The 19,918-nt window shown below is 39.5% G+C and overlaps 1 protein-coding gene across 3 annotated transcripts in view; it reads left to right on the top strand.

Annotated features, from left to right (window-relative positions):
- The window catches only part of HEPH (hephaestin), a 72,580-nt gene extending 54,016 nt beyond the window's left edge, over positions 1 to 18,564 (top strand). For all 3 annotated transcript variants that reach the window (XM_045538111.1, XM_045538110.1, XM_045538109.1), the window contains 6 exons: positions 7,213 to 7,319; positions 8,407 to 8,632; positions 11,081 to 11,220; positions 12,123 to 12,285; positions 15,215 to 15,259; positions 17,655 to 18,564. In XM_045538111.1, coding sequence (XP_045394067.1) covers positions 7,213 to 7,319; positions 8,407 to 8,632; positions 11,081 to 11,220; positions 12,123 to 12,285; positions 15,215 to 15,259; positions 17,655 to 17,884 — 911 coding nt within the window. In that variant the 3' untranslated portion in view covers positions 17,885 to 18,564. The remainder of the gene's footprint in view (positions 1 to 7,212; positions 7,320 to 8,406; positions 8,633 to 11,080; positions 11,221 to 12,122; positions 12,286 to 15,214; positions 15,260 to 17,654) is intronic.
- The last annotated feature ends 1,354 nt before the right edge of the window (positions 18,565 to 19,918 follow it).

Raw genomic sequence — 19,918 nt, 5'->3', positions numbered from 1 at the left:
TTAGGTCTAATAATATTTGTTTTCTGAATCTGGGTGCTTTAATGGTGGGTGCATATATATTTAAGATCATTATATCCTCTTGTCAAATTGATCCTTTTATCATTATATAATAAACTTCTATGTCTTTTTTACCATTTTTGATTACATACTGTTTTATATGATATAAGTGTTACTACTCCTGCTTACTTTTGGTTTCCATTTGCATGGAATATCTTTTTCCACTTCTTTACTTTCAGTCTGTATGTGTCTTTATGGGTTAGCTGAGTTTCTTGTGGGCAGCATATAGTTGGATCATGTTTTTGTTATCTTTCCTGCCAATCTGTATCTTTTAAGTAGAGCATATAATCCATTTACATTTAAGGTTAATATTGATATAGGAAGCTTTGTTCTTGTCATATTGTTAGGTGATTTTTAGTTGTTTTATAGTTTCTTTCTTTCTTTTTCTCTGTCTTTGTCTTTGTGATTTGCTGAGCTTCTGGCATGTTACCATTTAATTCCTTTCTCTTCTTCCTTTCTGTGATTGTTTTATAAGACCTGTGGGTTTTATGTTTTTGTGTGTTTTCATCATAGTAAATATTGACCTTTCATTTACATATTTAAGACTTCTTTGAGTATCTTCTGTAAGGCTGGTCTAGTGATGATGAATTCTCTCAGCACTTGCTTGTCTGGGAAAGATTTTATTTCTCCTTCATTTATGAAGCTTATTCTCATAGGATATAAAATTCTTGGTTGACTTTTTTTTTCAGCGCATTGAAAATGCCATCCTATTCTTTTCTGGTCTCTAGGGTTTCTGCTGAGACGTCTGCTATTAGCCTGATGGAGTTTCCTTTATATATGATTATATGCTTCTCTCTTGCTAACCTTAAAATTCTCTCTTTCACTTTGAATTTCGTCATTCTGGTTATGGTATGCCCTGGTAAAGTCTTTTCCGCAATGTATTTGCCTTGGGATTTGGCCTTCTGCATCTGAGTGTTTATATCTCTTGGTTGCCCAGGGAATTTTTCATCAATTATTTCCTGAAATAGTTCTTCTAAACTTTTTGATCTCTCTTTACCCTCAGAAACACCAATAATTTGTGACTGCAGTCACTTTATGTAGCCCCAGACATCTCAAAGGCTTTGCTCATTCTTTTTAAATCTTTATTCCTTATTTTTACCTGAATAGATTATTTCAAAAGACCTGTCTTCAAGTTCTGAGATTCTTTCTTCTGTTTGATCTAGTCTATTCTTGAAGCTTTCAATCTTTCTCATTGAGCTTATTTAGAATTAATATTTGGAATTATTTGTCTGGCATTATGAGGAATTCCTTTTCTTTTTGGAGACAGAGTCTTGCTCTGTTGCCCAGGCTAGAGTGCCATGGCATCAGCCTAGCTCAAAGCAACTTCAAACTCCTAGGCTCCCATGATCTTCCTGCCTCAGTCTCCTAAGTAGCTGGGACTACATGTGCTCGCCACCAAGCCTGGCTAATTTTTTCTATAGATTTATAGTTGCCCAGCTGATTTCATTTTATTTTTAGTAGAGAAAGGGTCTTGCTCTTGCTCAGGCTGGTCTCGAACTCCTGACCTCAAGCGATTCTCCCACCTCAGCCTCCCAGAGTGCTAGGATTACAGGCATGAGCCACTGCACCCAGCGAGGAATTCATTTTGATTGGGATGCATTGCTGGGGAATTGTTGTGATCCTTTGGTGGTATCATATTTTCTTGCTTTTTCACATTTCCTGTGTCCTTCCTTTGATATCTGCACATTTGATATAGTGATTGCCTATTCTAATTTTTTGGAATTGTTTTCAAAGGGAAGAATATTTTCCTGAAGGTGTATATATATTGTTGGTTGAGTAGGAAACTTTGGCTTTGATTCTGGGTGCTTGTAGTAGTGTGACTTCTTGGGCAGTACACAGGATCAGTGGCATCTGTGATTTCCTTGGTGGCTTAGGGAATGGTTATTTGTTGAGGCTGTGGTGAAGTTTTGCTGGGGACTTGAGAAGCAGCTGAAACAGTCTTTGGACCCCAGTGGTGGAAGCAGTGGGCTGGATATGCCTGATTTTAGGCCTCAGAGCACTTATACTGGCAGCAGTGTTAGTTTTTCCTAGGGAGACATTTCTTGGGTCTTCAAGTGGCTTGCTCAGAAGCTAGTATTTGGAACAGATTATGAAGTGTGTGGGCAGGTTCTCTTCTCCCTAGTCCCACAGCTGCCTGTAACAGGGTAGAGGGTATTTTTCTAAGTGTGCATAGGATAAGTTGGTCTTCCTGTCTCTTCCTGGCCAGGTGGCAGCTACAGTCACATTACCTTGAATTCAGCCCAAGGGCAGGGCATGGCCTAGTGTTGAACTCTCCAAATGTTGCTAGGTGTGGGCTTGCAATCAAATAGGGCAGGGCCCCTTTTAAGTAAGTTGCATGGGAATGAAACTGTGGGGAGTGCTGTCTGCTCACATCTGTTTCACAGGTCCCTATAACAGGGTGGTAGAAATTGTCCTAGGTGTGTATAAGAGAGGGTAGGCTGCCCTGCTCCTCTTCAGCTGTGTGGGGCTTCAGTTGCATCAGCCTGAGAATGGGGTGCTGCCCAGATCTAAACTCCCCAAATGGTGTCTTAGATGTGTGATCAGAAAGTATGAGGCCACTTCTAGGCCAACAGCATGGAAAAGATGCTGGATGGAGTGCCATCTGCTCATATCTAAGTCTCACTGCAGCTTGTAGCTGGGAAGTCAGAATTTTCCTGGGAGTAGGTAGAGAGCTTGGGCTCCCTGTCCCTCATCAGCTGGGTGGGGTTATGGCTGCATCAGCCCAAATTCATCCCAAGGATGGGATGGTGCCAGGCTTCAAACTCCCAAAATCGTGCCCTGGGTCTCTGACTAGAAAGGGTGGGGTCCTTCTCAGGTGGCTGCACTGGCAAGAAACTGTGAGGAGCACGGTTTTCTTGAGACTTGGTCCCACAGCAACTGGCTGCAGGATGCTGGACACTGTCCCAGATGTTTGCTGGAAAGCCTGATTTCCCTGTCCCTTCCCAGGCAGGCAGGGGCTGCAGCCATATCAAGCCCAAACTTAGTCTTTAGGAGGAGCACACCACCCAGTGTCAAACTCTCAAAATGGTACCTTGGGCTTGAAACTGGAAAGGCTGGGGCCCTACCGAGGCAGGCAGCATGGGCAAGATAGTGTGGAAAATGTTGTCCATTCATGTTTTAGCATCAACAGTACACCACATCAGGGCAGTGTGGTCCTTCCCAGAGATGCATTGGAGTGCCTGGGCTCCTCTATCCTTCCTCAGTGCCACACAGTGGCTGCAAGTGTGTCTACAGTTCCCCAGTTTCTAGGCTTTCAGAATGGCACCTGGCTCAAGCTGCTCTAGGCTCAGATGCCTGTGGGATTCTATGTGAGTTCCCTTTCTGCAAAAACATCTCTGTGCAGTATCGAAGCAGCTTCTCATATTAGGCTTGAGACCTTTGTGGGTCAGGGGGTTCTCTTGTAGCCAAGATCATAAAAGCCCATCTCAGTGAGTGGAGCCCTTGGGATTTCTTACTATTTGCCTCTGTCCAGGAACTTCTCCCAGCTGTGAGCCAGTCCCCAGTTGGGCAAGTTTCTGTGAACCCTCTCCTTACCCACTTTGGTGCTTCCTATCACTTCCCTGGTGAATCTCAGTATTCTGTCCTAGATGATCTGTTTAAAAATGTGAGAATCTGCTTACTATTCTGATTCCTCTTCTGGAGGAGGCACATACTACCTGTATCTAGTCAGCCATCTCAATCCTATCTCTCTGTCAGTGTATGTTTTACAGAAATAGGAAGAGTAAGAGACATGGTTGAAAAGGTAGCTCAGGGCTGAGTTAGGAAGGACTTACATGCTTGGGGGAAGTGTTTGGAGTTTATTCTTTAAATATTAGGAAGTCATCAAAATTTTTGAACAGAAGAATGACATGGGCAAAGAAAGGTTTGGAAGAGTTAATATGGCATAGCCAAAATAATTAAAAAGAGAAAAACAAATTTGGAGAACTCAGACTTAGTATTTTCTAAACTTACTACAAAGCACAGTATAATGAAGACTGTGTGGTATTGGTATAAGGATAGACATAAATCAATGGAATAGACTTGAGAGTCCAGAAATAAATGCTCACATTTATGGTCAATTGATTTTCAACCAGGATGCCAAGACCATTCAGTGGAGAAAGAATAATATTTTCAACAAATGAGGCTGGGGCAACTGGATAACCATATTTCAAAACACTGGAATTAGACTGCTACCTCACAACATATAGAAAAATAAACTCCAATAGAGCAAGGCCTAAATGTGAAAGCTAAGACTGTAAAACTCTTAGAACATAACAAAGGAGTAAATCTTCATAACTTTGGATTAAGCAATGGTTTCTTAGATTCAACATCAAAAACACAGTTGACCAAATAAAAAATAAGTAAATTGAGCTACTTCAAAATTAAAAACTTTAGTACTTCAATGGACACCATAAAGAACGTGAAAGGACAACACACAGAATGTGAAAAAACTTGGTAATCATATATCTGATAAGGGACTTGTGTATCCAGAATATGTAAGGAACTATAGCTCAATGTCATTGTTATTTGACAGTTTTACTGTCAAAAATATAACTCAGTTAAAAATGGGCAAAGTATCTCAATAAATATTTCTCCTAAGAAAATACTAAAAATGACCAATAAGCATAAGAGAAGATGCTCAACATCATTAGCCATCAGAGAAATGTAAATCAAAACTGCAATGAGATAACACTTCTCACTTGCTAGGATAACTAAAATAAATTTTTTTAAAAAGCAGACAATAACTAGTTTTCAATAAATGGGCAAAAGAAATGAACAGAAACTTTTCAAAAGAAGACAGAATAATGGCCAGCAAACATATTTAAAAAAGCTCAACATCTCTAATCATTAGGGAAATGCAAATCGAAACCACAATGAGATATCACCTAACCCCAGTGAGATTGGCCTCTATCAAAAAATCCCAAAACAACAAATGCTGGCGAGGATGTGGAGAGATGGAAACACTCTTCACTGCTGGTGGGACTGCAAACTGGTGCAACCTCTGTGGAAAAGAATTTGGAGGTACCTCAAAGAGTTAAAAATAGAAATACCGTTTGATTCAGCAATAGCACTATTAGGCATCTACCCAAAAGAGCAAAAGACATTCTTTAATAAAGACATCTGCACCCAAATGTTTATGGCAGCACAATTCGCTATTTCAAGGATGTGGAAACAACCCGAGTGCCCATCAATCCATGAGTGGATTACTAAAATTTGGCATATGTATATGACGGAATATTACTCAATTATAAGAAACGACAGTGATCTAGCACCTCTTATATTTTCCTGGATTGAGCTTGGGCCCATTATCCGCAGTGAGGTATCACAAGATTGAAGGAATAGCCTCCACATGTACTCGTCATCAAATTGGTACTAACTGATCAACACTATGGTGCTCACACAGTAGTAATATTCTCCTGGGATTAGGGGATTGGAGGGGGTAAACTCACAACTAATGGACACGGTGTGCATAGTAGAGGGGAAGGGCAAGCCTCTAAATCTCACTTGGGTGAGGCAAAGACATAGAATGTAACCAAAACATTTGTACCCTCATAATATCTTGAAATAAATAAATAAAAATGTAGACAATAACTAGTTTTCATGAGGATGTTGAGACATTGGAACCCTCATAGTGTTGCTGATGAGAATACAAACTGATACAGTTGCTTTGGAAAGAAGTTTGGCAATTCCTGGAATGGTTAAACAGAATTACCATATAAATCAGGAATTCCACTCCTAGGTATATATCCAAGATAAAGGAAAACATATATCCACACAAAAACTTGGACACAGATGTTGATAGCGGCATTATTCATAATGGCCAAAATGTGGAAATGACCCAAATGTCCATCAACTGAAGAATGAATGACTAAAATATTATAGTGCTAATATATTCATAAAATGGAATATTGTTTGGCAATAAAAAGCAATTCAGTACTGATACATGCTATGATATGGATGGACCATGAAAACATTATGCTAAATGAAATAATCCAGTCACAAAAGAAAATGTACTGTATAATTCAATTTTTATGAAATGTTCAGAATGAGCAAATCTGTAGAGACAGAAAGTAGATTAGAGATTACCTTGCTGTGGGTAGGTGGATTAGGGAGTGAGAAGGGTAAAGGGGTTTTTATTGGTGGTGACAAGATATTTTAAAATGGATTGTGGTTACAAATTCTGTGAACATACTAAAACACTGAATTATATACTTTAAATGGGTGAATTGTGTGGTATGTGAATTATATCTCAATCAAGTTGATATAAAAAAAGATTAATACAACATCAATTGAAAGGTAGATTGGAGAGGGCAAGGCTAGAAGCAGAGACACATGTTAGGAGGTTTTGTAATAGCCCAGTTGAGAATAAAGGGTCTAAACTAGGACAGGAGTAATGGGATTTAGGAGGAGGAGAGGATGGCTATAAACTATATTATAGAAGTAGAATCAATAAGACTTGTCATTTGGTTGGATGTTGAATATATGAAGGTGAGGAGGCAAAGAAGACTAAAATTTTGAGACTGGGTAAGTAGGAGAGTGATAATGTTATTTCTAGATACTGGGAACACAGATTAAGAAACAGCATTGTTTTTCAAAGGAGGAAGGGGAATTCATAACACTTTAAGCTTTTGGGGTGTTGCCAGGTCAATCTTTAAAAGATGCCTAGTATCTAGTTGAAAATATGGGATTGGAGCTTAGTAACAAAAGATGTTTGGCTAGAGCTAAATATTTAAAAGTCATTAATGCATAGATCATAATTTACATCAGAAAGTGACTGAAAGTATTCATGGAGAGAGTATGAAAAGAGAGAGGAAGAAAACAAGACATGGCTTTGTGGAAACAACTGCATTTAGAAGGCAGCAGCAAGAAAAATAGACCAAAATAGAGCCAAAAAAGAGGACATTAAAAGTAGAGAAAACAATAGCAGGGCTGCCTTACTGGAGGATTAGACCTGAGCCTTTAAGGATTGGGAGAGAAGAAGAGAATGGTTGAGAGGTTGAGGTTAGGAGGGAGAAGAGCAAAACCACAAAAATAAAATGTAGACTGTTATAGGAATGACGGTGAAAGATTATAAAAGTGCTGGGACCTATCCACAACAGCCCTTTGGGGGACACCTGGGAGTTGAGAGAAATTTCTGACCTGGTCCAGCTGGAGGTCTCCTGTTACCTTTCCTAGGTGAAGTGCTCACTTATCAATGGAACATACCAGAGAGATCTGGCCCTGGTCCTAATGACTCTGCTTGTGTTTCCTGGATCTATTATTCTGCAGTGGATCCAATCAAGGTAAAGACAAAGTTTGCTCTTGGAGTTGAGTCTCAGAAATGGGCAAACTGCCTGGCAAAAAGAAGCTATTAACTAGATGTAGTAATAAGCCCACCCCTGAGATACTAGAGCCTAAGGTTTGGAGAAAATTCCTCAAATGGAAAGATGAAGGGAATGGGTAGCACTGGATATTTGTCCTGATGATTTTCTTCCTTGTCTCTTCTTTTTGCATACTGTAAAGCAATATGCTCTCACTAAAAAAAAACTAGGGTTTGTTGTCTTGAGATTGGGGTTCTAGTCCCAAATTTCGTTCTAGCATGCCTTTGGAGTGACTTCAGACAAGTCATTTTGCCTGTGTTTACTCATCTGGAAAGTAAATCTATCTATTTATCTAGCCACCCATCTACAGCCAGCCATCAGCAATCATTTATTGAGTGTCTACTACATTTTAGGTATGTTACTTGGTGCTTTAGATGATACAGATGTAAGATAACATTTCCCACCTTCAAGAGGAGGAGGGGGGAAGGGTATATGTACACCTAATGGGTGCAGTGCACACCATCTGGGAAATGGACATGCTTAAAGCTCTGACTCGGGTGGGGCAAGGGAAATATGTATAACCTAAACATTTGTGCTCCTATAATGTGCTTAAATGAAGAAAACATAAAAAAAAATTTCCACCTTCAAAAAGCGTGGTCTAGTTGAGGAAGAGGGAAACTGGAAAAGGCATCACAATAGAAGATATATGTACTCTGGGCCTTGAAAGCTGTATAACAGTATGATATCAGATAAAGGATATGGTAAAGGGGAGGGCATTGCAGGCAGAGAAAACAGTATGACACTGGGTTGTGGAAGTGCTTAGTTGATTTGGAGATCAATGGGTAGTTCAGCCTAGCTAAGGCATAGGTTAGATAACATATCCTACCAAAGTCTAAAGATGGTTATGAGACTAAATTCAGATAACATAGTGGGGTACTTGTAAATATGAGAAATTATGAAATGATGAGGGGCACAATGGGCTTGTATAAGAGCCTGGCTCCCTGCAGAGAGCTGCTACCTAGTACCAACCCCATATCTTTCTTTCTCTGCCACTTCCTCCCTTCTTCAGGACATGTATAGTGGCCTGGTGGGGCCCTTAGCCATCTGCCGAAAGGGAATCCTGGAGCCCCATGGAAGACGGAGAGACATGGACCGGGAATTTGCATTGTTATTTTTGATCTTTGATGAGAACCAGTCTTGGTATCTGGAGGAAAATGTGGCAACCCATGGGCCCCAGGAGCGAAGCCGTGTTAACCTACAGGATGAAACCTTCTTGGAGAGCAATAAAATGCATGGTCTGTAGAAATGAATCTGCTCCTCTTCCAATGAAGTCCCTGCTGGTTGCATGGCGATATTTAATAGGCCCATTACTACCTAAGGGAGCATAATTCAAGAAAAGATGGGAAGATGGAATGAGGACAAATTGGAAGAAATCTTTACTATTAGTTTATACACACAAACACATACATACACACACATACATGCACACACAAAGCGGATATATGGTCCAAGTTAGATCAGTTCCCTAGAAAGCAGGAAGCTGATGTAATAAAGTTGCTGTGGTAACACTGCAAATTTTAATGTATTAGAAAAGGCAAGATGGACATTTATGACCCTTAATGTACCTAGTCATATTAGTCTCCCAATATCATATGTTATTTTTTTTTTCCCACTCAGGATTTGGGATCTGCTTTCTCACTGGATTCCTATATAGAAAGATGAAGATAGCTTATCTTTTATTCTGTTTTTAATACAAAGGTTCAATTTACAGATTGAGGAATTGGGGGAGAGAGCCTCAGAGAGTAGCATACTAGATTTATGTGACGTGCAAGAGAGAATTTTTTGATGCTTGAATAGATTTTGGAGGGAAATTATGCATCAAGCCTTCCTTTGCTCTAGAGATCTATGATCTCTGTAGCTGTAGCTTTTCAAAAACAAGAGAAAGAGAGAGATTTGGTGCAGTAGAATGTACGAAGCGATCTCTCACCATCCCTTTTAGCCCAAGATTTCTTTGATCTGAGGATGAAGTGTAGCTTTGATGGTGACTCTAACAGAACTCAAAAGTAGTATTTCATTGTCCCACAGATTTTAGCTCTTTCTCCTTTATGGAGAGATGAATGACTCACATTAGAACAGATAATTCAAACTTTACAAGGTGAACTTTTTAGCTCTCGTCAAATTGGAGAAATGGCTCAGGACAAAAAGGGAATGAGGGCAGAGTTAGGTCCTGTTAATGCAGGGGTTTGACTAATGCCCACATTCATCTGTTTGTTTATATGTCTATTTATCTAAACTCTTCAGGTATCAATCCATCTTCCTATCCATCTAGCAGGTATTTGTTGAGCATTTCTGAAATGCTAGCACTGGAGATATAAATAATGTTGGGATTCGAGGGGATAAATAAATAATATCCCTCACTTCCCTTTAAGATTCCTGGATCAATTAGAAAGAGAGATACTTAAGATCAAATGTGAGCTTTATTACAGAGAAGGCTAATTGAAAAACTGAATTCAGTTCTGCAACTAAATGAGCTTGCTAATACTCTTCTTGCCATGTATCACCTTGTCATTGACATAGATGAATAATAGCTCTCCCCCTTGACAGAGGCAGAATCTTACAATGAAATAATGGATCAGTTTTCACACCTTTCAGTGGTTGGATTGATCAGAGAGAGAGAAGATCCAGAAAAGAATGAGTTGATCATGTTTAGTTTCTTCTCTTAAATTCATAATTTGGTGGGGGTACACATAGAGACAGACTATAAGTGATTGTTTCCCCTCTTAAGGAGTAAAGTGGAAATTACCTTTCCTCTGTGAGAACACAAGAAGCAGGTGGAAATTGTCCTGGGCAAAGTCCTAACAGTGTGAATTGATATGGCAATGAGTAGTCTGGTGTCCTTGGAACATAGAATGTGGCTCAGGAAAAAATAGATCATGAGGCCCATGCATTAATGTTATTATTAATTCTACTAATATGACAAATCTTTTAAACATTTATTGTAGGCTCAGATGTCTGACAGGTGTTCTAAAAAAAATACCAGGAAGCTATAGTACTGTAGTATATACATTTGTTTCCTGCTTACTAATAACCTATAGTCTAGTTGGGGATGTGAGCTTTCATACATTAAAAGATAGGTAAATGTAGAAAACAGTTTCTGGTGAGTTCCAATGAGTCATGCAAATAGTACTGGGGGAATACAGAGATAGAAGGGGATGCAAGGAATGAGTGGTATGGAGAGGAGATAGGAAATCAGGAAAATCTTGGAGAAGGTAACATATTTAACTTGGCTTTGAAAAGATGGATAAAAGGAGGCAGGATTACTGGGAGGGAAGCGTATAAACATAAAGAAAGACACAAAGAACATGTGTGGACCATATAGGGAATGGTGAAGAAATCACCCTAATTGGAGTAGATATGTTGACTAGTGTGAGATGTCTCTGGGAAGGTGATTTGGAGCTATATTTTGAAGGACCTTGTTAGCTGAGCTAAGGAGACATGGACCTACTCTATTGGGCAGGAGGGAGCTATTAAAATATTTTAAGCAGCAGAATGACATGGTAGGATAGTTATTTAGAGAGATCATTCTGATAACATCAATGTGGAAGATATACTGGAAGGGGCCAGATCAATAAACTTGAGACAAGTTAGAAACCTATTGCTATCATAGATGATGGGACTAGATCTGGACAGTGGTGATTGGGAGTCAAAAGGAAAGGTGTAAGAGACTTCTTCTTCTTTTACAGCCATCAATGGGAAGCTCTATGCCAACCTCAGGGGTCTTACCATGTATCAAGGAGAACGAGTGGCCTGGTACATGCTGGCCCTGGGCCAAGATATTGACCTACACACTGTCCACTTTCATGCAGAGAGCTTCCTCTATCGGGTGAGATGGAAAAAGGGCTGAGTCCCTCAAGGGTGATTACAGGGGTGCCTTGACAGCCATTGAGAAAGAGGGGGATAGCAAGAAATGAGATAATAATCAGTTAAAAGAGCAGAGGTCTAGTACATGGAGCATTAGTGGGGAATTCTGGTCTGGTTTTATATCCTAGGATCAGTCAATTCTCTCTAGGGCTTAGTTTTTCCTCCTAATATGGAAGAGAAGAATTGGCTCATTTGTGGGGTAAGAAGATTGAAGGAACCAATATAATCAGGTCAACAACTTGAGACTCAATGATGATTAATCCTAAGAGCAAGGAATTTCAGAGTGGCTTCTCAGAATCTCTGAAAGTCTTTAATCCATTATAAGAAGAAATTCAATTCAGGAATTGAGTATACATAGAAATATCTATCTATCTATCTTATCTATCTATCCATCTATAGAGAGATAGCTTGAGATTTAGTCCTAGGAAAAGGGGGCAGATATGGAGGCATTGAAATAGACATAGATATCTAGAAGTGCTGATAAAGGAAGAGAACGTAATTTGAATGCATTTCTAAAGGAAATATGTGGCTCATTCCTAGGGGTCAAGGCTTAAGCCAAATTCCCCAGATTATAGCCTGCAGGAAAGTATGGAGATACTAGTTTTGAGCCATCTACAGAATTTGAAATGTCTTTTACTTTGGGACACTTTAAGAAAAAGGAGGAGAGAATCAGTCTTAGTCTCCTGTTGATTTAGTTTGTGTGGGTTGGTTCATAGGGGAGATGGATAAAGTGGAATTTTAAAGCCGCTCTTTGGTCTAGGAATCTTGGAGTCCTATATCCTTGATGTAGACATCACAAACTTTTAGTTCCTACAAGCTCTATACCATTCACTTCTTCTCTTCCACTCCTAATTTCTCTTGCAGAATGGAGAGAGCTACCGAGCAGATGTGGTGGATCTGTTCCCAGGGACCTTTGAGGTTGTGGAGATGGTGGCCAGCAACCCTGGGACATGGCTGATGCACTGTCATGTGACTGACCATGTTCATGCTGGCATGGAGACGCTCTTTACTGTTTTGTCCCAAACAGGTAAAGCCTAACTCCCCAAGATGGATCATCTTCTAACACTTTATCTAGCCTATAGGAACAAGGTAATAACAAGAAACCTCTTGTATCTCTTCTGATCCCAGAAGAACCAGGTCTTAAGACAGAGCACGGTCCCCCTATAAGTATTCCCCCAACCAATATTTCTCAGTTTCCACTGCCCCCCTGACAACTGTCCCTTCCTAATTACTCTGATACTTGTTGAGTTCACTTTGTTGACCCAGCCTGAAACTGATTGGGCTCTATGCATCAATGCTTAGTGCAGATTTGCTTCCTTTGAAATTTTATATATATATACATAAATATATATGTAAATATATATAATATAAATTTCAAAGGAAGCAAACCTGCACTAATTTATATATATATACACACACATATATATATATAAATGTATTATTTAGAGTACATTAGAAGCACTATTTCAAGGAATATTGCTAATGAGTCTCTTTCTAAAGACAAAAAGATACTTCTAACAATCACCCCTTAATTGATTTGTTTTGTGAGGATCGTGAAAGACAGTTCTTTCTGTCCTGAGAATAACTCCATCTAAGGCTAGAAAGACATATTGGCCTTCAGAGTTGCTACCAAGGGTGTACAAATTTTTTTCATTACATTTTTTATATGAAGAGGGAATAGCTGGTGCTGTTTCTTTACCAATAACTCTTTGTCCTTCACTAAGAATGTAGAAGTGTAGGCTGTGTTGGCTTTTTTGTCCTTGAGTCATTAAAGCATTAAATGTCTCACTTCTTAAGCCTCTTCAACTGAATCCAGCCCCCAGAATTATCTCCCTTACAAGAAGCTCTACAGAGTCTCCTGGAGCCCTCAGGAATAAAGCTTGTTTTTTTCTTCCTCCTGTGCATTTCCTATGTCATACTGCTACCATTTAATGGGTGTTATTGAAGTGGATATTCTGGGGTTGTCAGCCATTGGCACTCCATCAATAGGAAGAAAGAGTGGGAAAATGTCTTTGACCATTCAAACAGATTCAGAAAACCAAGGGAGCGAATACAACTCTGCTGTTTACCTTTAAGGAAGGAGACAAATGATTGTACATTATGATTTCCTATATCATTAAACAGATTTCTTCTCTGGCAACACATACTGCTAGAATGTGGTTTCTACTATTCAAGTACTATTTCCTAGCACCCAGATAGTTGTACAGAATTCTTTGTTGTGTTCTGTCAGTCTTTAGAATAAAAGTCAAATAATCAATTGATGTGTCATCAGGGTGTTATAGATCCAAGACAACAGGTTGTCTTCATATTGTATGAGGGATCATCCCAATTATAGGCCATCCAATATATAAGACCATCTCATAGGGTATTTCCATGAGCAAGGATAGCTCATATCTCTCTATGACAATGAGGCAGCCCACAAATCTTACAAATTTGCCTTTTTGTTTATTTATACCTCATTGTGGTCTAATTTCATATTGCTTTAACCCCATATTTGCTAACAGTCCAACAATAAAGAAGAGTTGTAGATTGATAGGGAGGAAATGGCTAATTGTTAGAACAAGGTTCCTGATGAGGCAGCAGGGGGTAAGAGTCAGAGCTAAGATGAAAGATTAGTGAAAGACTGGAGGAAAGTCATCCTTCTATCATAAGAAGAGAGAAGACTGAAAAAATTAGGATCAATGTGTAGGTTTGCAGGCAAGAGCTTGACAGACAAAGAATTTTAGCCTTATGGTCACTGTTTCCTCTGTGATAGGGCAGACAGAGTCATGTGCTGAGAGTTACAGGAAGGTGATAGGCTTAAGGAAAGTAGGCAAAAGTTTGAAATAGCCACTCTGGGGGGGGGTGGGAAAAAGTTAATTATTACCAGGCAGCATTGAGGACTTAGTTGAAGTTGGACACAAAGAGTATTAATCTTTCAAATTGTGTGATTTTTCTCCATCAGCATTCAGCATACCAGACAAAATACAGGGATAGTAAAGTTACTAGGGTTTCAGTAGATGATTGCGGCACTCTTGGTAAGTTAGTAGTTGAAGTGATAGACTCTGGAGCCTAACCTGGCCAGGAATGGCAGAAAAGATAGGATGAAGCTAGTAAGTTGGGAAAAAGTGAAAAAGTTCAAAATCTAGAGGTATCATGAAGGGGGGAATAACAGGACTTTGAAATAAAGAGTATTAAGGCACTGAAAGGATAGAAGGTTGTTAGATTTTAGATTTCTGAGATGGAACGATTCTGGATAATAAGTCCAATGTGACCATGGGAATAGTTGATAAAATTGGAGTAGACATGAAAGTCATTGGAGTTAAGAGGTCCAGAAACTGTGAGGCTTGAGTATTAGATGAATCAACACCCATGGTGGGAATTGAGGAAGAGGAAGACTGTGCCAGGTTCAAAGACTTCCATGAATGAAGGGATCTGCTCGGTAACAGTAACAAAAAGTGGTTGTGATTTTTCTAGCCAAATAATATAAAGCCTCAAAATAGCTCTTTACAAAAAAAGGAGGAACAATTCTCTCAAAGCAGTTGTAAGAGGGTGAAATTAAGCACAGTCCTCGGAAGAGATCAGTTTCATTGAAAGAAGGAGAAAAAGAAGTGTTTCTGAAAAGAGGTTGAATGCATAGCTAGGTACATTTGACAAGGAGTACATTCAACAAGGAGCAGAGGCTTCCTGAAGGGAGGATGGAGAAGAAGTGCCAAGAAATATATAAATAATTGCAGAAGGGTGACTTAAATGTTGGACTCCTAAGCCTGTGCTCTTGCCCATACATTATGTCACTGCTAAAAATCAAATGAACATACCAATACTGACTTTGATCATAAAGTAGTTGATTCCACCTTCATTTTGTTTACTATATCACAGAGAAATTTCTCCAACCAATGCTGACCTCCCACAGGGAACCCACAGATTGGCAGGAAGAATAAAAGGGCTAACTAACCTCTTGTCTTTTTTCCTCCTAGAATACTTAAGCACTATTACCACCATCACCAAAGAGGTTGAAAAAGGTAGGTAGAATGATGCACAGACTGGGTAGTTAGATGTGGTGTGTGGGGGGAGGGTACCTCTAGCAGATGGGACTCACATGACTGAAATGTGAGCATCACCATACTAGCAGAAAGAATCTGAGATTTCTGTAAGACTTTAGAAGCCAGGGAATCAAGGTTCAGCTTTCCTTAGCAGGTTTATTCTCTCTGGCTCCCAACCCCAACCTCCTGAGTTGGGGAAAACAGTCTCATCCTCAGGTGGAGGCTGCTGTCTTAGCCTCTCACCTAATGTATAAGGGAAAGGAATACCCTAGGTCCTGCTGGGTTGGGCATCAAAGGGTTGTAGCACAGACATGGATTTCCCACAGGGACAGTGTGAGACTAGAACAAATACCAGACGGTCTTCAATAGCTATTTTTATTCTTGCCTCTTTCTCTTTCATCTATGGGATATCACACAGTTGAACCAGCCATTTTTTCCTTTCAAGAAAATAGTGATTATTATCTTATCCAGCCTAGTTCCAAATAGTGTTTTTATTCTCCATCACATTTATAACTGGACTAGGAAAGATTCAGAAATTTATGAGAGCTAAATGGGATATTAGAGATCATCAGTTTAGTCTGGAGGTTTTTCAGCTATGTTTGGAGAAGTCCTAATGATGTAAGTAACTAATGAACTGTTAAGCAGGGGTCCAAGGTATGTCCTTGAGGGGATGGGGAGAGGTAAGGTGAAGTTGAATGGATGAAGCTTCAGGCCATGTTTCCTGCAACCCAAGCAGCTCAATTATTTTATATATATGTGTGTGTGTGTGTGTGTGTGTGTGTGTGTGTGTATGTATACATATACATGTATACATATACACACACATATATTCACACATACATGCTTTGTGTGTATATTTCTATAGGTACACATATATTTTGTGTACATGCATACATTCCTCATAAGCTCTCATTTGTTAAAAAGTTTCCACAGTGGGGAAAATACCCTCAAAACTGTTGGTCTAACAAAACTCAATAATTTTCTACACAAGAAACTGAGAGATGGAAAGTGATTTGTCCAAGGTCACAAAAGGAATAAGCGGTAGAATGTAAACTCAGAACCAGGATGTTTTCCAGCTTCTGTTTGAACTCATTACATTCCACCTTTTCTTAGTTCTGTTAGAACATTCATTCATCTGGTTATACATTCATCAGTTGTCAAGTATCACAGTTACCAAAACAAGTAAGACATAGTTGCTACTTTCTAGTGTCTAAAAATGAAATGAGACACCAAAACAATAATTGCAAAGCTGGATGCTATGTGTTGCACAAAATGGGCAAACAATAGTAACAGCTAACATTATGTGCTTGCTGTCTTCTAGGTGCTATGCTGAATATTTTATAAGTATTAACTCACTTAAATCTGACAATAAGCCTCTGTGCTAGGTATGATTATTATCCCCATTTTATAAAATAGGAAACTGAGATTAGATGGGGAGTAAGAGATTAGGTCACTTGGCCCAAGGTCACACAGTAAGTAAATTGTGAGAGTACAAAGTACAGCACTTTGGAAACATAGAGGAAAGGACCGTTAAATTGCCCAACTAAGCTGAAGAAAACTTAGCAGAGACATGTAACATTTATGCTGAGGCTAAAAGATAAGGAGAAGGAAGAGTGTGTTCAGGCAAAAGGAGTAACATGAGCAAAGGCTTAGAAGCTTGAAAGAGGATCACCTGTTTTAGAGAACAAAGAATAAGTTGATATGGCTGAAGAATAATAGATAAGACTAGAAAGGTAGCCTAGACCCTGATTATGAGTATTGGAATGTCTCACTTCAGAGTGTGAGCTTTACTCTGTAGATTAGTTGGGAACCATCAAAAGTTTATGTGCCAGAAACTAACACAACCAGATATTTCACCTGGAAAGATCTATGTGACATCAGTGTTAATATGACCCAAAGATATGAGAGACTGTACAGCACAGTGTCAGATTGTTGTCATGATATAGTGGTTAAAATTAACATTGATAAGCTGGATGACTGAGTCAAACTTCTTTCTGGAGTTTTCCTTATTGTTTTCAATTCTACCCTCTGAAACCATACAGACCAAGTCCGATTCTTCCTTTTTTTCTACATCTAGGCCTTTAGATATTTGAAGAAATATATCAAGGGCCTTCCCACTCTGAGTCATAGCTCTTTCCATGGGTGGACTGGAACCACATTGATTCTCAAGGACCTTTGCAGCTGTAGCATCATGTTTCTCTGATTCTCTGTAACCTCTGAATCTGTCTTCATTAGAGGGTTGTTTGAAAGATAGGGACAGGTGTGCTGTCTTATTTGAATGGGATTTTTTCTCTGGGAGATGACTGAAAAAGGCAACCCTTTAGAAGGTTCCCTATCCCAGGATGCCCATTTTCCTTTTTTTCCATTTCAACAGTGATCCCCAGAGATATTAGAGAAGGCAATGTGAGGATGCTGGGCATGCAGATCCCCATAAAGAATGTTGAGATGCTGACTTCTGTTTTGCTTGCCACGGGTGTCATCCTCCTGCTCATTGCTGTGGCTCTTGGTGGTGTAGCTTGGTACCAGCATCGGCAAAGGAAGCTACGACGCAATAGGAGGTCCATCCTGGATGACAGCTTCAAGCTTCTGTCTCTCAAGCAGTAACAGCTGGAACCTGAGGATATCCTCAGGAAGCACATCTGAAATGTACTCCCAGCAGGCCATGGACTAGCATCTAACCCCACTGTCAAAAGGGTATGAGTAGTGGAGAGGCAGAGAAAGAAATCAAACTCATCTGGGTATTTCTTCATTTATTTATTTACATGGAAATTATATGGTTTTACTTTTTCTTCAGTTTCTTTATTCCACTTGGGCACCTGGGGCTAAGTGAGTACCCTAGTATCCTACATTTCAAATTTCAATGGCTAGATTATATCACCATCTTACACTTGGAAGGTCTGAAAATTCCTAGGAACTGATCCTTCTCACAAAGTAAATACTAAGAAAAAAACTTCATTGATTAGGTTTCCACTGCTTTCCAGGCAAGTTCACTTTGAACTGAAGCCAAGTGAGCTAAACAAAGGACTAAGAACATAATCATGATGGGAAATTGGGGGTAGGGTTGGAATTGGGAATTCAAATTGAATATTGACTCTCCTTGGCAGTGAACTACTTTGGGGAAGTGGTGGATGGGCACCTACAACCTCTGGGGCCAGAAGCTCCTCAGAGAGCCAGTCCTCCAAGTTACTACACAGTGGCACTAAAGGGAATATTGAGTGGCCTTTCCATGTTTTAGGCAGCAAAATCTGTCTATTAAAGTACTTGTTAGAACACAAAAAGACCGAATTTCGTGACTTTGTTGGTACCTGTGGCTTCTGGGAGGTGTTACTGTGATTAAAACAGAAAGCACTTGAGGCTGGACAGTGGGAAAGTATAGTTTGGATCTGTCTCTCCTTTTTGGAGCCTGCAAGTTTGTGGTTTGGAGATGAGGAAACTGTCCCAGAGGAAGCCTCAAAGTCGGAGAGATGGGTACCATACTAGAAAAGGAGCTATCCCATAGGTGACAAAAATTTTCTGATTGCTAAGAAAAGTTGCCAAAGGGAAATAGAAATCTGAGAAAAGACTCAAACCTGTCTACTGGGCAAGGAGAGGTGGGCATATAGCTTGTGGTCCTTTTTTGGTAGTGGGGATATGAAAAGTCTACTTGCAACTTTGGAAACCTCTTTATAAGACAGAGCTATTCTCTTGGGTACATATAGCAGTATTCCTTTGTGACCTGCAAGTCTGAGCCTCTGTGAAACCTCGGTCAGAAAGTGTAAACAAGTGATAGATTGGGTACGGGGTAAGAAGATCCACCCCCACTGCAGTCTCCACAATACTGTACCACTTGACAAGTGGAGAAACAAGGAAGGTAAAGATGATAACTGAAGTACATAGTGTTTTACACTTTACAAAGCATTCTAATTCCTGACTGCATTTGACTTAACTCATTTCTATTAGAGTGATATCCCAGTTTACATTTGAGTAAACAAAGGCTCATAGACATTAAGTAATTTTATCCAAGACCACTCAGCTAGAAGTTGACCAGGGATTTAAGTATTCATCTATTTGACTCCAAACACCTGTTTCATTCTCCTATGTCATGGAAAAATCCACTAATTTCCATTTTTCTCATCTGTATTGATTCCAACTTTTCTGTCTGCCCAGCACCCTGTCTGCCTAGTTAGCAACCCTTTCTGATAAAATGTAGAAACCCACAGAGGTAGTATTTAGTTACCATATAATGTTGAACATTGGAGGAGGAAATACAAGCCAGAGCCTATCATTCATCTGTTTTACCATGGTCAGTGGCTTTCTGGAGAGTTTTACTAGAAATCTCAGAAACACAGTGAGGGTAGAGGAGGTGTTTAGATTTCTAGTTTATCCAAAGGTTAGTATTTAAGCCATTGCAGAATCAATGCATTTAATATCAGCAGAGCCCTTTAGGCCTACAGTTAATATGGAGGCTCATGAAAACCAATTTAATGACTTTAATGACTCCAATCAATTAATGGTTATAATTTATATGCAACCAGAAGGTCCTTAGCTTAGTTCCAGTTATGAATCTGACAGACTAGGAGTGGTAGATAGGATGGGATGAATTTCTTCTTAGTGTGAAATCCTGCCTCCAGATCAAGGAATGAAAGTTCAATACCTGCA

This window comes from Lemur catta, chromosome X (assembly GCF_020740605.2).
Source record: "Lemur catta isolate mLemCat1 chromosome X, mLemCat1.pri, whole genome shotgun sequence".
Classification (NCBI taxonomy): Eukaryota; Metazoa; Chordata; class Mammalia; order Primates; family Lemuridae; genus Lemur; species Lemur catta.
Note: the sequence above shows the minus strand (reverse complement) of the source record. Positions and strands in the feature narration are given on the sequence as shown.